A 17,775-nucleotide genomic window follows, 5' to 3' on the forward strand; every position below is an offset into this window, starting at 1 on the left:
GCAAGGATGAAGGAGTTTAAGCCCCAGCTATTCTCTTATTGAAATGACATTTCCCACTGCAGCACAGTTTTGCTTGACTTTTACAGCAAACGCTGCTCTTTATTCCAATTAGTTTCTGCCTTGAACACTTTGGTGTTGTACCACACAGCCACAGAATGTGCTAACTGCCAAAAGAGGATCTTCATTGGTTTTGGCAGATCCCACTTAAATTAGAGGGGAAGAAATGGAATATTTAAGAAAGGGAGTCTGTGAAATTGCTGTTCTGTTCTGTGCACATGTGTTTCTTGTTTCCTTTCTCAATACCTGTTTTCTGTTGTGTACTTAGCTGTTGTTGTTTTTTCACAAGACTGTCTGGTTCTGATTGACCTGGCAATTTTCTCCACTGGGGTTTTGTGTTTACAGTAAACGGTACCCCTGGCAGGAGACCCAGTTTGGCACACCCACGCATACACTTTTGCGTACAGGCTGGGAGCCTCAGTGGTGCCTCTCTAAAGGCTTCCCGGCTAGCTTTTATAAGCCAGGATGGGCAAGGATCAAGGAGACAGGTGGTTGGTTTCACTCGTCCAAGCAGCCTGTCCACATCTTCAGGGGTAACAGATTGGAATTGATCCCACGCAACCTGACTAGACAGGGCTCTAGCACTCTCTCGCCCCGGCCCTGCTCCCACAGTGAAGTCTACCTTTTCCGAATCTGAGCGACTTTATCTGCAAAAAAACTTTGCAAAATCATTGCAGGAGATCATGTGGCTCGTACTGGGCCCTGATGGAGCAGGTTGTTCCGCTAAATTGCGAATCACCTGAAAGAGTCTCATGCCGCTGTTTTCCGCAGATGCAATAGAGGCGGTGAAGAAGGTCTTCTTCACCATCACTATTGCCACTTGGTAGGCTCAACATTGAGCTCTAACCTGTGTCCGGTCAGATTCAGAATGAGTTATCCGCCACTGGCGCTCTAGCCGTCTCAGCGATTGTTTCATTGCCCTCAGATCCTTGAAGCCCATTTTCCATCTTGGGCTTGGGAGCAGGCCCATACTCCGAACAACAACTACCAGACTTTTAGAGGACATCTGAAGGCAGCCCTGTTTAGGGAAGCTTTTAATGTTTGAGGCATTACTGTATTTTAATATTGTGTTGGAAGCCGCCCAGAGTGGCTGGGGAAACCCAGCCAGATGGGCGGTGTGTGTGTGTGTGTGTGTGTGTGTGTGTATATATATATATATATATATTATTAAAAACCCTGCTAGTGGCACCCCCTACCCCCCATAGCTACAGCACTGCCTCTGGTGGCGAACAGTAGCTGGGAGGGGCACATTTTAAGTGGAAAACTGCTGTAGGTATGGAGTAAAGGTTTAAACCCCTTTCTCCACATGCTGCAGTACTGATCCCAATCTGTACCCTGTAATTGTTGCTTTTACCTCAGGGGAAAAGTTGCCTGAACTAAACACATTTTTTAAATAATAAAGAGGATGATGCCCTGAAATTGAATGACCATGTGATGAATCAGCAGGTAGAGGGGAAAATTGTTTCTGCAGTCAGCTCAAATGTACAGAATTGCTTTCTGTTTGGAAGACTCACAATCCCTTATTATGTGGATTGCATATACTGAAAAGGCTGCTGTTGTATATACCAGGGAAGAAGAGAAAAGCAACCTCATAGATGCTGTGTACCAGATCTGGGGGACTTCTGGGCCTCCAGGTGTTGCTAGATTCCAACGGCCATAATTCCTGACCTTCGGCCTCACCTGCCAGGATTTAGTTGAAGTCCAGTAACTTCCAGAAGGCTTAGGGTTCACCAATCCTGACATATAAAAAGGATAAAGGTAAAGGGACCCCTGACCATTAGGTCCAGTCATGACCAACTCTGGGGTTGTGGCGCTCATCTCGCTTTATTGGCCAAGGGAGCCGGCGTACAGCTTCCGGGTCATGTGGCCAGCATGACTAAGCGGCTTCTGTCAAACCAGAGCAGCGCACGGAAACGCCGTTTACCTTCCCGCCGGAGCAGTACCTATTTATCTACTTGCACTTTGATGTGCTTTCGAACTGCTAGGTTGGCAGGAGCAGGGACCGAGCAACGGGAGCTCACCCCGTCGCGGGGATTTGAACCGCTGACCTTCTGATTGGCAAGCCCTAGGCTCTGTGGTTTAACCCACAGCGCCACCCTGACATATACCTATCACAAAAAGGGTAAGAATTCTGTCTGCTAACTGTTGTGAGGGGTAGGTCTGAAAACTGTTCACATAGAGGTAGGGGGGCAAATATTGTTAAGGAGGATACAGTGGCAAGACCACCAACATTTGCAAGTGGCATGTAAGCTGGATGTCTTTGTGGACATAAAGGATGCAAAAGTATAGCACAAGATGATGACTGTTTTGTAAAACTCTATCTTTCATTTGAGTTGATAATGGAAAGGGACTGGCAGCTACAGGCAAAGGATAGATCCTCTTAGATCTTGGGCAAGGATGGGTGCATCTGTCAGTTTTGGTTTCTCTCAATTTCTTATTTTTCCAATCTTAAGTTCAGTTCTCTACATCAGTTTGCATTTTCTTTTAGAACACATCCGCATGAAAATTCACCAGCATTTTAAGGAGAATCTATGCCAATCTATACATATTACATGCTGTTTTGCCTAATATACACATTTTTTTTTGCAAAAAAGCTCCCTAATATAACACATCTTTGCATGTTCTTTTCATGTCTATATGCATTTATATGGGCACTTTAGTATATGCAATTTTTGTATGTATTTCTTGGCTGGAAAACTGCATTGGCAAACCCAGAGACGTGAGAATTTCTGTAGAGGTCTATGTTTTGTTTGGTGAATTGTTTCAGAAATTGCAAATTAGGGAGGTTTGCCTTCAAATGAATCTACATTCTCTCCCATTCCTAACTTTAGGTTACTTTCTCCTGTTGTTTTGGTTAACAAGAGGCCCAACAGTATATAAGGGCTTGCCCTCTCTTGCCCAGCTCCCCATTCCTAGTTACTGGATTTGTAGTTCAAATCCATGCATGGGTTTATCATTACTGCTCATGGGGATAGACAGAATTATCCCAGCTGGAGTCCAAGGGAGACTGGTGGGGGGGAACACTCCCCAACCATTCCTTCACCCTCAGTGCAAACTGAGCCAATTTATTGTGGAATCATTAAGACAGAGTGAATATATGAAGTCCTACAATATCATTGCACACTGTCTTTTTCTCTGGGGGCTTCTTTCCAATCGGATTTTATTATTATTATTATTGGAAAAAACCCTACTGCTAGTGTCTCTGGGTGTGCTCTTGCTATTTATCCCCTATTGGCAAGGAAGGTATTGCAATGAAAGATTTCATTATCTGGGTCCAAGCTGTATGCTATATGGAGCTTGAAGTTCTGCAATGCCACGGGCCTAATTTTTGAATTTGACAACACTAAATTGAGTTTGAAACCTGCTTTCCCTTGCAACCGAAGCCGACTCCCCTCCTTCCCAATGTAAGAATGTGTGATTAGTTATTGCAGCGGCATGACAGCAGCCATTCCTATTAAAATGCCCCATGCTGTGTTAAGTCTCAACAGGGAGCAGGAGCACAAATAGTACAGCATTTGGCCCTCGCTTGTCCCTGCCTGCCCACACTGCAGCTGGGGGTGCTTGTGAGATGGCGCCTGTACAATCTACATCACACAATTCATGTTTCTGGCAGCAGGCATGGAACTTACCTGCTGTGTCAATTTCCTGTCCCCCGTGCTAAAGCTCTGAACTGACAGTGGTGTGCAGATTTGCTTACATGGAGCCACTACCCAGCCCTTAAGATTATAGAGTGCATGATTTCTGTGTGTGTGTGTGTGTGTGTGTGTGTGTGTGTGTGTGTGTGTGTTGGCTCCTTGGGCTGGATCCAGATGGGTTAGTCACACTTGGAGTAGACCCGTTGAAATTAAAGGGTCTTCAGTGAGTCCTGGGTCTACTCTAACCTGGATCTGAATCCTTTGTTTACATATATTTGCTGACAAATAGATTTGACAACAGTAACTAAAGGTCCTTGCCTTATAGAGCCAAACCATTGGTTCATCTATTCCAGTTCCATTTATTGTGACTGTGGTGGAGGCTGGTACATTCAGGCAAACAAGGTATTGCCCCACCAACCTCAGCCTGCCGTCAGCCAGCTCCCACCCACCTGCCTTCTTACAATCAGTCCCGGGCAGAAATGCCTACCCATTTGTTCATCCTTAGTCTCAGAGTTGCCCTCGCAGAACTCAGTGGGGAGAGGGGGACAAAATGAGAGTTGATTGGCTCTGGCTCTGCCTCCTACTGTTTGCCTCTCTTCTTCCTGGCCTATAAGTCCCAGTGGGTGGACTGGCAGTAGATTTCTGGTCTCAGGCAGAAATTTCACACATCTTTGTTAATTGAGATCCTTTAAGCGGAAATGCCAGGGATTGCATCTTTAGCCATTTACTGTCAAGCAAACACCCCACCAAAATTGCATCTAGATCAATACTGCTTAATAATAATGGCAGCGGCAGCAACAAGAACAACAACAACAATAGGCCAGAGATTTGCTTAAAGAACCTGAGCAATAAAGATTTTGCCTTTCACACATTTATAGCATTGGCCCTCATCTTTTATTTTGGGAACAGATAGATAGACAGGAGTGCACAACAGTGGGTGTTCCCAGGTGGACATGGGGCAGTTCAGTGGGTCTCAGAAGATCACTGCAATGAAGTTGCTCATCAACAATACACAGAGATCAGCGGGCTGGTCTATATAGTGGAGGGATAAAGTAGGGTGCAAATGACACTGGAGGGGGTGCAGTACCCACCTGGGTGCAAATATTTAATTCAAGGCAAAGCTGAGGGTGAAAGTTCACCATGTTGAAAAGGTATTGGGTTGCATCCAATGGTAGTTCTACTCAGAGTAGACCAACAGTACAGGGATAGCTAGCTAAGGTTCATTTATCTCAGTGGATCTACTCTAAGTAGGACTTGGTTGGATACAACCCTTTGACAAACCCTTTGCAATTCCTTGTCCATTCTAAAGAAGCAAGGAAGGCCTACTGACCAGGGATGAGTTGGCATGGGCAACATGCTGCTAGCTCCGAAACATCAGAGGAACACACAGAGAGATCCAGAGGCAAGTGAGAAGATGCTGATGGTGACAGGGTTGAGTCCTAGGTTGACAAGTGTGAATGGAAATAAGAGCCATAAAGAAAGATGGTGCATGATAGAGACAATGGTTTGTGACCAATGCTAGGCCTACTCAGAGTAGGCCCGCTGAAGTTAATAGACAAAATGAACTTTGGTTCATTCATTTCAGTGGGTCTACTCTGAGCAGAACTTAGCTGGATGCAACCCAAATGTCCAGAGTGTGCTGTGTACAGTGAGGTAGGGTCAGCCAGATGGAGATAATTGCCGCATATACTGAAATTCAGGGAAATGAGAAGCTTAAGTTAGCCAAATAAACCATGCAATGGAACTGACTAAAGAACATGGCCACCTTCATTTCCCTCGGGTGTCCAATCAAGGCCTTGTGGGAGGCACTTAGAGACTGGATGGATTTGGAATGGAGTCAGCAATAAACTGCTTCTAAGATTGATGGGCTCCCAAAACCTTTCCCTGGACCACAACAATTGGTGTCTTTTTCTAAGATGACCATTGCTAATTTATTCATTGTGGGATAAGGATAGGCTATACCAGGAATTTGACTTTGCTACTGGTTGCTGAACATTGGATTGAAATCCAGTTCTAGAGTGCAACCGGCAATTTTAGGGCACCAGCATGAAACGGTTTAGGGGTCATGGGCAAATATATGACAGATTGCTACACAGCTGGATTAGCGAAGACATGGGTGTTTTCCAGCTTTAGATCTATGGATACTTTCTCTTCCTAATGTGTTGCCATTTCCCCCTCCATCAAAGCAGCAAGTGTTAATTTTATCACGACCCCGTTTAGAAAAATAGGAGGACCTGAGCTTGGAAGGCACCAAAAAGCCATTTCAGTGGAATTTGAAAACCAAGATGGTATTTCACTCAAATCATTCTTCCTTCCTAATGAGTTGTTTTACCTCCCACAAGCCTCCTTTTCAGGGGAGGGGTAACCTAGATGGATACAGCTTCATTGTTTGGTTGGGGTGGTGGTGGTTATAGAACATAGCTCCGGGGCCAGTCATATAGTCACCTTCACTCATGATTCCATACCTGCTTCCATACCAGCTCCTGATTTCATTTCCGTACCTGTTTGAAAATAAAGCAAGTGTCTACAGCCTTGCCAAATCCCAACTGTGCAGTTATTTCTATTTAAAACTTTTGCCAGTTTCTTCTTTTTAAATCATACGATGTATATGGGAGTTCCTCACCCACCAATTCCAAGGGCAGCTGCTTGGGGGCGTTTAGAGTTCTCCATTGCAACGTAGCCACTGGAGGCCGGGCAAGTTTCTAGCCAAGAGAGTTTCAAATATGTCCTTTGGTGGAAATCGCTGTGGGGACTTGGCGGCGTAGTCTGGCACCGAGGATTGTCCCTCTTCAGAGCCCCATGTTGAAAACAAACAAAGGACTCCCTGCACATGGAATGTTAGCATATCAGGGGGAAGTGTTTTAACTTCTCCCTTCAGTTATGCTTTTTAAACACAGGGGCATATCTAAACATGCACTGCCCATCTTGCATTCTAAATAGGTACAGTCCTGGCTGGTCTGTACCATATGCTTTTATCTGGATGATTGGATTGACTATTAGAGAGGCAGTTGATAAGTTCTCTTGCCTACTCTCTTATTGGTTCAGTCATTAAAAATCAATGTTGATATTGTGTTAATTGTCAGTGATGCGGCACTTGCAGGTTTTCATCCCAGGATTAAATTTTCCCCTTTTCCAGCAGAGCTCCTCTGCAATGTAGGGCTCTACTCTGCTGGCGGGCACTTGGCAGTCACCCTTTTCTTTATGAGGCGCCCGGAACAATGACCCCGAGTCAAACGGTCTTTAATTTAATTGTGCTTCTCTGCATTGTGATCGGCCGAGATCCCCGTGTAGAGCTGCTTGGCAGGAGCCACTCCCTCCACAACACAGAAACATCTGCTAACCCAGACACATTTCTGTGCTTAGGCAGGAGGCAGGAAAACAAACCAGGGAGTTGATCTGCCCTGGATAGAACCCAAGGCTAATTTTAAGAAGTTCATTTAGTTCCAATTTAATTTGGATGGCAGCCTTGCCTATAAATCAGAGCTTGATGAGAGCAATCTACCAGTCTGCCCTAGAATTTAATGGAGAAGGATGTAACTGGAGAGCCTCCAGAAGCAGGTCCAGTGTTCCCTCTGGGACTCTCCCAGCCTCTACGCCCTTTTGAGGAGGAGAACATAACCAGGGTTTTAGTCAAAGGGACTGTGCTTTGGGAAAATGTTGATTACTCTCACACTAAATAGGCTTCATTTGGCCCTAGGGACATCAACCAACAGCTAAGTCTGATTGGCTATACAGGGTCGTGATGTTATCACATCCAGTACATGATCCCTGATTGCTTGGGATCACTTGAGAGGGGGATGAAATGCAGGGAGGGAATGGCCACGAAAGCAGCAGCAAAGTGGGAGAAAGTGACTGCAAATAGTAGTGAACATTCATGAAAAAGACAGGATAAGGTATGTCCCAAACAACTATTTTCAAGCCAAAAAGCAAAGCTGAAATACGTTCAGCCCTAAATCATAACCCCAATGCCCTGAAGTCCTTCTATGTGAAACCATTTCTGCCCCTGTTAGAGAGAGGGCCTCTCTTTTTCAGTGGTTAAAGCTTACTGTTGGGCGACTCAGCTTAACGCTTTAATAAGCAGCTATGCTAAGAGTGACATCCCATCGCTATGACATGCTCATGACAGCACAAAACAATGGGATGCAATGGCAGCAACTTGGAACTTCCCAGTCATTTTACTCTTCATTCGGCTTCTGCTGAACTAGTTCCTCCCACTCAGTTCCATTTTTCTGGCATGACAGCATTAAACCTTGCAGCCGTCCCTTCCCAGACACTGGTTACAGATCTGAGCTTGGACTGTAACTGTGTAATGTGCCAAAGGACAGATGAATTAACATGGTTTGGGTTTACTTTTTTCTTTTCATTTTTTGCAACAGGAGACATTAGGCTGGGTGAAATACTTTAAAGGCTTGTTTACTTCCAACCAAAATAACATTTCAGGGCTGAAGGGGGAATGGTTCTTCCCCTTTCTCCCAGTGCTACTGCTGAATTTGGGAGAAAGTATTTAAAAAAGGAGTAATAGACGATAGCAGCTGAGAGGTAAAGATAGCCAACTTGTTCACAAATTGCACAAAGTGCAGTGGTTGCCATGCACTTCCTTCCTTCAACTGCTCCCTCATTCAGATATCGCAATCCTGATCCTACAGATGATTGTGGTTGAGAATGAGAGACTGTTATGAGTGCTCCTCCCTCTCTTTTCTCCAGAACGCTTCCTTGTTTCCTCAAACCTTAGTTTGCCATGTTGTCCTTACCAGCAAACTGTGGCTTGCAAGATCTGTGCAAACTTTGTTTGAATGGGATTGCACAAACCACAGTTTGGCAGGTACAGTTTGAGGAAATGTTCTACCAAGCCAAGTGAGGGAGGCAGGGAGTGCTCAGATCTGCCACTTGTTCCTTGGTTTGGAGGACTGGCAGCAGGATATCTGTAATGCAGTCTTTGTCTGCATATATAACTAGAAGTGGAAGAGCTCTGCCTAGTTGTGATTGCTTGTGTTGCTGCCAGTCAGAACAAGCTATTGCATGGGGAGCCAACATGGTGTCTTCCAGATGTTATTGGATCCAAACTCCCATAAAGCCTCATATAGCATAGTCAAGGGTGATGGAGGTTGTAGTCCAACAACATCTGGAAGGCACCATGTTATTGATCCTGGACTATCCTCAATTGAAGGTGTACCCACTGCAGACCACAAGTTAGCAGCTTCAAAGCCCAGGTAATTTCTTTTCAGTCAAAGAAAGGGTAGCTTGTTTGGAAAAAAACCCCAATGCACATACTCAGGAAGTGATTGTTTCAGTGTTGTGGAGGTGCTAACCACGAACTGCAGGGTTTAGGGACAGGCCAATGCAGCAGGGAGTTCGAAATAACCTGATTCTGGTTAAGTTTCTAAGACTGGTACCTTTGCTTCAGAAAGGAAGCAGCAGAAATAAACCTGGATTGAGGTTAACACCACTTAGAGTTGTGCAACATTTTCAAATGGTGCGAGGATCACAGAAGGTTTCTCATGTTGCTGCTCTTCAGCAAAGTGCCTCACTGCTTGACGTGAGCACTCATACCCTCCTTACCATTCTTGGCTGTCTCTTTCTAAGGCCTCTGCCTGATAGATCTCAGCTGCACTGGAGTTGCTTTCATACTTGCTTCCTGTGCCACTCCTGTAATGTCTGAAGGTCAAGATCGCACGAGAGGACCACATCATGTGGTTCCTTGTCCTTACCCAGCTATAAGTCCAAGCCACACTGGTCTTACATCCTATTTGACATTTACACACCTTCCAACCCCTTCTCTCCATTTCAGCAAGCGGCTCTTTCCCTTCCAAACACAAATGGCATGAGAGCAGTTCCCACCTTGTTCTTTCAGGCGTATGATCTCGGTGTCTGAACCAAAACTGTTCCAGGCAGTGCAGTTGTAAATGGTCTGGAAGTCAGCCCGCACGATGTTGCTGATGGTTAATGTGGAGATTACGCCTTCATCTGTGCTGACGGTCTCTACCGTGTAACGCCCTGAGGTACCTGACTCCAGGACGTTCTCCTTCCAGGACCAGGCCTGCACATCAAAGCAAGCTGGGATTAGCCACCCTCGGTAGTGTTCTCCCATGCTAGAAATTATTTATCAAGTTTTCGCCTTTTACTAACGAATGCCACCAGGAACATAGAAATCTGATATGCAAAGTGATTTAGGGGTGGGTTCTGGCATGCTCTGTGAGCAGTTTTATACTTATCCACATCAGTATGTTCATACGCAAAGGTGAGAGATGAAGACTCTTTGGGGAAGGAGCCTTCTCAGTGGTGGCTCCTCAGCTATAGACCTGTCTACTGCCTACCAGGTTATTTTTCTTGTACACACAAGCACACACAAATCCCCAGGCTGGGGAAAAAAAATAGCCCTGAATCTGCAGTGAGTTTATTTATTTATTATCTACTGGATCAGGCCAAAGGCTTATTCAATCTGGCACTCTGCTCTTTCAGTGGCCATCCAGTTGCCCATGAGAAGGCTGCAAGCAGATCCTGAGTTCAGAAGAACTTGCCCCACTTGTGATTCCCACCAACTGGCATTTGAAGGCATACTGCCTCCAGCAGTGAAGAATATAGCCACCTTGGAGAGTAACCATTGGAAAATAACAAAAATACCCCCCCCCCCAAGATATAGCAGTACATCGTAACATATAAAGCTGAGAGTGAGAACACAGAATAGTGGTAGCCTAAAGAGTATTAGAAAATCATTAAAAACACAAATGAGTAATATGAGAATTTAACAAAAACATGATTAGTAACACAATCATTAGAAATAAATTATTAGAAATTAACCTAAGTTATCTCCCCTCCCTTTTAAAAAAGGAGGCAAATCAGAAGCAAAAAAAAGGAAGCACAGTGGTGCCCCGCAAGACGAATGCCTCGCAAGACGGAAAACCCGCTAGACGAAAGGGTTTTCCATTTCTGAGCTGCTTCACAAGACGATTTTCCCTATGGGCTTGCTTCGCAAGACGAAAACGTCTTGCGAGTCTTGCGATTTCCCCCCCGCTCCCCCCCCTTTTTCAAAGCCGCTAAGCCGCTAATAGCCTTTTAGCAGCTTAGCCGCTAATCCTTTAATAGCCGCTAAGCCACTAAACCGCTAATAGTGCTAATCCGCTAAGCCGCTAATAGGGTTGCTTCGCAAGACGAAAAAACTGCTAGACGAAGAGAATCGCGGAATGGATTCTTTTTGTCTTGCGAGGCACCACTGCATATGCTTTTAAATATGCATTGCTTTTTATGCTGGTTTTATCTGCTGTTTTATTTATTTGTTTACTTGTTTTTGTACATTTATACTCTGACTTCCACCATGGAACCCAAGGCAGCATACAGAGAGTGCTCAGGTGGTCACGCAGGCAGGCAGGCAGGTGCTGCCCAGACCCAGACCTGTGTAGCTTCAGCAAGAAGGTGGCCTTCTGTGCCTTCGGATGCTGTTGAACTGCAGCTCCCATCAGCCTCACCCAGCATGGCCAATGGTCAAGGAAGATGGAATCTGCAGTCCCACGAGACCTTGGCTACCCTTGTTCTAGAGCACCATTCATCCTCATGAAGTTGTACAAGCAAAAACCAAAAAAGCAAAATAGGAGGTTTGGGTTTCAATTCCCCAAGGTGCCGAACGATCCTCCAAGAAGTGGAAGATGCCTTCCACATTATCCCTTACCTTATAATTTTCTGCTGGATGGAGTTCACAAATGCAGGAAGTCCAGTGTTGGAACCTTCCTGGCTGAAGAGCGACCTTCTGCAACATGGCACCCTCCAGGGGCTGTTGAACACCATCTCCCACCATTCCTGACCATTGGCTTTGCTGGCCGAGGCTGATGGGAGATGCGGTCCAGCACATGCCCTTTGATTTGTGCTTTGATTATGCTGTTTTAATATAATGCAACATAAGCTGTCCTAAACAATTTCTTTTGAAGGGCGGGATATAAATGAATGATTCATTTCCCTTGGGCTCTGGCTGCTATTTACGATGCTCAGGGAGGTGCCTACTTACAATTCGGTCCGGTGGGGGCGTGCTGCGGATGAAGCATTTGATCTGGCCTTTCTCTCCGTGAAGAGCGTGCTGCGTCTGGGTGCTGGAGATTATAGGTGGTCCTGTGGAAAGAGCAGAAACAGAGGGAAACGGGGAGTGACATAGTGCTGCATTCCTCCACCTTCCCCTCGCATACACAGGATAGAGCTCACAATCCCATACAGACAGGAACATGGGGAGCTGCCTTCTTCTGAGTCAGACCATTGTTCCATTTTGCTCAGTCTTGCCTAAACTGACTGGCAGCAGCTCTCCAGGGTTTTGTAGCAGGGGACTCTCCCAGTTCTACCTGGAGATGTCAGAGATTGAACATGGGACATCCTGCTTGCAAAGCAGATGCTCAACCACGGAGACATAGACCATGCAACTGAGAGCAGCACAGAACTCCTCCCTGATGAGAGCTATAGGGCTACCTGTTGTTTAGGCTCTGCTCTTTGTAGTAGTGGGTGAGATTGCAGGGCTGGCCCTTGCTGAGCTAAACTGAGCTGGCTGTCTCTTGCAAATAAATATGGATTCTACTACAGTGGTACCTCGGGTTACATACGCTTCAGGTTACATACGCTTCAGGTTACACACTCCGCTAATCCATAAATAGTGCTTCAGGTTAAGAACTTTGCTTCAGGATGAGAACAGAAATCGGGCTCCGGTAGCGCGGCGGCAGCAGGAGGCCCCATTAGCTAAAGTGGTGCTTCAGGCTAAGAACAGTTTCAGGTTAAGAACAGACCTCTGGAACGAATTAAGTACTTAACCCGAGGTACTACTGTACAGGACAACAAATTGGTTCTTGGATTTTGCTTGCCTTGGGCTGCATAAGATCCCAGGAAGGGGTCTATAAGGCTGCATACACACCATACATTTAAAGCATAAGGCTTCTCTTAAAAAATAAATAAAAAACCATGGGAATTGTAGTTTACCGCTCACAGAGCTACAATTCCCAGCACACTTAACAAATGAGAGTTCCAACGATTATTGGGGGAAGTCATGTGCTTTAAATGTATGGTGTGTATGCAGCCTAAGAATCTTCCCCTTCTTCCTTCAAAACGTAACTAAGGCTCAAATCGGCAGGTGATTTGCTGGGAGCCAAAAGAGGGTGCTCCTGCACAATGCAAGTGGATCCTTCCACCCAAGCTACAGCTCAGGCTAAAAAAGACTGCAAAAGATTACCGCTTCCCCAACCCAGTTCTGATCCAGCGTCTTTTGATTTTTTGGTTTGCTATTCGGCTTCTTTGCAGCGGCGGTCTATCTCTGATAAATGCCATGTGGCTGTGTTAATATTTCTATGACTAATTAATCTCATTAAAGGATCAACACTACTCCTCAGGATATTTCTCCTTCCTCCATTCTTAACACCCAACCACAGAATTTTAGTTTAGCAATCAGTTGCATGTTTTCTGCTCCCAGGGGAGGGGAAAAAAAAAGATTTTCAGCCCCAGGCAGGAATGCTACTTTCATACAAGTTTTCTGATGTAAATTTCCTGAAGTTTCAAATATCACACCCACCCACCTGGCATGTTGCATGTTGATGTGGTTTTCCAGTACAGTGGTACCTTGGGTTAAGTACTTAATTCGTTCCGGAGGTCCGTTCTTAACCTGAAACTGTTCTTAACCTGAAGCACCACTTTAGCTAATGGGGCCTCCCGCTGCCGCTGCGCCGCCAGAGCACGATTTCTGTTCTCATCCTGAAGCAAAGTTCTTAACCCAAGGTACTATTTCTGGGTTAGAGGAGTTTGTAACCTGAAGTGTATGTAACCTGAAGCGTATGTAACCCAAGGTACCACTGTATACTGCCTATCCAGCCCACTCACTGGAAAAGGGCTAGCCTGCCTAGGCATGTTGCAAGAAGGGATGAATGAATCTGTCCCTTTTGGTTCTCCCAGTTTCTCCTTCTTCCAATAGTAAATTTGGTTCTTCACATTTGTGAGCAATTTGTGATTGTTATTATTTTTTAATCCCCATAAAATTCTTCAACATTTTAGTGCAAATTTCTTCTTATAAGTACATTTTTGTATACGATCCATTATTTGCTAGCAATTTCTCCTAATACGATGCAATTTTGTAAGTCAGTTTCACTGGTATCTTCCCTTGGCATGCTCACTTTCCCCTGCTAACTTGCCCAGATCTATGAATTTTGTTTGGTTGCAGTGAACTGCACCGCAAAATTCGGACCAGTGCAAATTTTGAAGGCTGGGGAATTCAGTTCTATTGTTTTGGAAAGTGGGAATTTGATAAGTTAGGCCTTAAATGTGAACTGAATCAAATTTATCTCTCATCCCAAGCTGCAAGGGACGTTACCCTGGAGACTGGGAAGCTGTTGTTGCAAGAGGAGAAGGGAGGGGTAGTGGGGGAGGGGAGTCACCCAAAAGTGGGAAATAGGTGACAAGGGAAAGAACGAAGACCACCTCCCCAACCCCTTTATAAAAGCATGTTAAGAGAAGGAATAGGGCCACACTATTCTGCCTTGATCAGACCCCCCCTGCTCTGGAGCACTCTGTCCAGTTTAAGGATACTGATAAGCTGGAATGTGTGAGGAAGAGGGTGACCAAGATGATCAAGGGCAGGCATAGGCAAACTCGGCCCTCCAGATGTTTTGAGACTACAATTCCCATCATCCCTGACCATTGGTCCTTTTAGCTATGGATCATGGGAGTTGTAGTCCGAAAACATTTGGAGGGCCGAGTTTGCCTATGCCTGATCAAGGGTCTGGATACCAAGCCTTATGAGAACAGTGGGGGGACTTTAGCCTGGAGAAGAGAAGAATGAGGGATTATCCCCACTTCCTCTTGTGCCACTGCTTTCTGCTGGAGAAAACTGCTCTTTAGTGCTCATTTGGGGCAAACAGCAATTCAAGTTACTTTGACCACCCGGACTCGTGCTTTGTAGGCACACCACAAGCAGAAGCATGAACAATCCCTGAGAGGTCATACAATAGCCACCTTCAAATATCTGAAGGTCTGTCACAAGCTTAGAACTGCAGAGTTGGGTGGGATCCCAAGACTCATCTAGTCCAACCCCCTACAAAGGGGGAATGCTTGTTTTCTGCTGTTCCGGAAGGAAGGACGCAAACCACTATATTCAAATTACAGGAAATGAGATTCTGACTAAACATTAGAATTTTCTGGTGGCAAGAGCTGTTTGACAGTGGAAAGCTGGTGGGTTCAACTGAAGGCTTCTAAACATAAGCTGCCTGGCTATCTGTTCGGGATTCTTTTGTTGATGGATTTCAACCAAAACTCTCTGCTACCGGCTGCTTAGTCTGTGTAGTCCAGGATGACGACTCAGGAACATAACTTGCTGAACAGTAACTTGATTTGTACAGTGGTACCTCTGGTTACGTACTTAATTCGTTCCGGAGATCCGTTCTTAACCTGAAACTGTTCTTAACCTGAAGCACCACTTTAGCTAATGGGGCCTCCCGCTGCCGCCGCGCGATTTGTGTTCTCATCCTGAAGCAAAGTTCTTAACCCGAGGTAATATTTCAGGGTTAGCAGAGTCTGTAACCTGAAGTGTATGTAACCTGAAGCGTATGTAACCCGAGGTACCTCTGTATTTGCTTTTATTATATACAGAGTATAGCACAGCTTTTGTACAAGTTACTATATACACAGACTCGATTCAAACTCTACACTCCAACTCCAAACTACTGTGTCATGCTGCTTATAAGGGAAAACTTTTAGCCAATCACCACCTGTTGCTAGGCTTCCCTATCTCCAAGCAGATTTTCTCACGTACCCTTGCTTTACTTGCCAACTCACTAATTGTCCACTTCATAGCTGCAGTTTCTCACAAACCTCAACATCTTTAGCTGTGAATTCTGCATTTCAGGAGGTTAGACTAGATGACTCTTGGTCTCCCTTCTAACTCTACAGTGCTGATTCTATGTCCTTTTGTTCTAGTATAAAAATGACCATGGAGAGAGATTTCTGTGGGGATGGGGGTGGCAACAGCACAAGTTTTGCCCATGTTTTCTTATGCCCCTACCACTAGGTTAAAAAGGAGAAAGTTGCAGGATTTTCATCAGGCTGATATTTAAAAAAAATAATGTTCTTGCGTTATGTAGCCATGATCTCTAGAGAGTGTCTGAGAACAGAAAAGGGATTAGGAATCAAAGAAGGATGCGAATCAGACCCTTGACTCCTTGAGAAAGCATTATCCAGATTTTGGGGGGAGGACCATTTTCAACCTGAGAGCCACCTTCCCTTCTGGGCAAATTCCTGGGGACCATGTGCTGCGGGTGGGCGGGGCCAGAGGCAAAAGTGGGTGGAGCAACAAATGTGAATTTCACCTTTATACAGTAGGCTAGGTTCTGCACACACTCACACTCCCTCCTGTGTCCTCCACCTAGGCAAACAAGAGGTCTTCTCAGAGTTGAAGGACACATTCCAGCCAGCAGAATTATTTAAGAAGGGCTTGGAGCAGGGCAGGTGAGGTGTGTGGCCTGTGGGATATTGGGAGGTTTGGAGAGCTGCATTTGACCCCCCCCCCCGAGCATCTCCACTCTTAATCTAGGTGGAAAGGCTCTCCAGGGTTTCAGATGGGAGTCCTTATGACCATTTCTGGAGATGCCAGCTGTGGAACCTGGGATCTTCCTGTGTACAAACCCCATCCTCTGCCACTGAGTTGCAACCCCCTCCCTGTAAAAGGGAGCAAAGAGGAAACAGAGTAAGGAGAACCGGGTGCCTTAAATTTTGGTAGTTGAAAATATGTGGCTTATAGAAGCAGTGGGGAAATCTCCAGATTTTGTTGTACTGCATCTCTTCCATTGCCCCTGACCATTGGCTTCACAGGCTTAGTCCAGCATCGCCTGGAGGGCTGCAAGAGCCGCATCCTTGGCTTAAAGGGGTAGGAAAATTAAACAAGTGTCTTCCTACTCCAGTGCAATCTTTGCATGCACACATTCTCCTCTCCCACCAGTGCTTCTGCCATACAAACCCTTCTGCTCTGTTCCTCTGCGGACAGTCAGTGTGGGGCAGAGGTTAGAGTGCTGGACTAGGACGGGGTGTGTGTGTATGTGTATGTGCGTGTGTCCCAGGTTCAAATCTCTACCTGGCCGTGAAGCTCTCATGAAGCTGGTCACTATCTGCCAGCTTAGCCTACCTCACAGGGTTGTGGTGAGGATAAATAGGTGTTGGAGAACCATGTACACTGCTAAGAGCTCATTGGAGGAAAGGCGGGCTGCAAGCAAATTAAATGAATGAAAGGCGGCATGCTGAGGGATCCGAGGAAACATAGCTGGCAGTAATTCACCTGAAGGAACTCTGCAGAACAAATGCTATGAGAAAAAAACCACTAGTCAGGCAGCCTGAGTGCAATTATGTGCCCCCAGTAACTCTTGGCGCATGTGTGAATGCACGTGGAGGGAGTATAGGTTGCCTCTGATGGAGTAACTAATTGTCGGAGCATTTGTGCATTGAAACCTCAGCTTCTCTCATCCCAGGAGCGAATCGGCTGGGAGCTATCTCTGAAGGAAGGGGGAAATCCAGGAAGGAAATCATTTCAGGGGAACAGCAAAATAGCTGGAGACATAATTGCTGTCTATTAGCCCCCTTCATTAAAATAGATTTGCATTTGCGTGAGTGGCTGTGAGGAAGGAATGGAAAACAATGTGCTACCAACCCAAACTCTGTATGTGTGTGTGTGTGTGTGCACGTGCTGTATTTGGAAGGGCAAAGGCGGTTTGCTTGCTGGTATGAGGAATGAAACAAGGGGGGGGGGGCTGCGCACACCGTATCATGTCTCTCTATCCGCCCCCACTTTCTTCAATCTAATGTTCTACACAATTGTTTCATGCTAAACTGAGTGGGAAACAGACCTGGCTGACAGCCTAACATCCCTGCATGCCTAAGACACTTGAAGGACTGGTGCAGCAGGGAATTACCAAGGTAAACATTTGTGTTGTGTGCCTCATTCATAATGAGGAGCGTTGGTCACAGAGCAAGAACGGAGTGAAAAGGGAAGCTGGCATGAGTGTGTGTGGCACACTCTCCTTGGTGCTTAAATGTTTAGGTCCTGCCCCTTAATCTTAAATGTCGGGGGGCTGCTGTGGTATATGAA

General features: G+C 45.7%; 1 protein-coding gene across 3 annotated transcripts in view; it reads right to left on the reverse strand.

The window, feature by feature from the left end:
* Nucleotides 1–17,775, reverse strand: part of KIRREL3 (kirre like nephrin family adhesion molecule 3) — a 775,275-nt gene that overhangs the window by 52,313 nt on the left and 705,187 nt on the right. For 2 of the 3 annotated variants that reach the window (XM_028708148.2, XM_028708149.2), the window contains 3 exons: nucleotides 11,689–11,789; nucleotides 9,531–9,729; nucleotides 6,158–6,193 (listed from right to left, as the gene is read on the reverse strand). In XM_028708148.2, coding sequence (XP_028563981.1) covers nucleotides 6,158–6,193; nucleotides 9,531–9,729; nucleotides 11,689–11,789 — 336 coding nt within the window. The remainder of the gene's footprint in view (nucleotides 1–6,157; nucleotides 6,194–9,530; nucleotides 9,730–11,688; nucleotides 11,790–17,775) is intronic. The other variant, XM_028708150.2, reaches the window with a different exon arrangement.

This window comes from Podarcis muralis, chromosome 15, assembly GCF_964188315.1.
Source record: "Podarcis muralis chromosome 15, rPodMur119.hap1.1, whole genome shotgun sequence".
Classification (NCBI taxonomy): Eukaryota; Metazoa; Chordata; class Lepidosauria; order Squamata; family Lacertidae; genus Podarcis; species Podarcis muralis.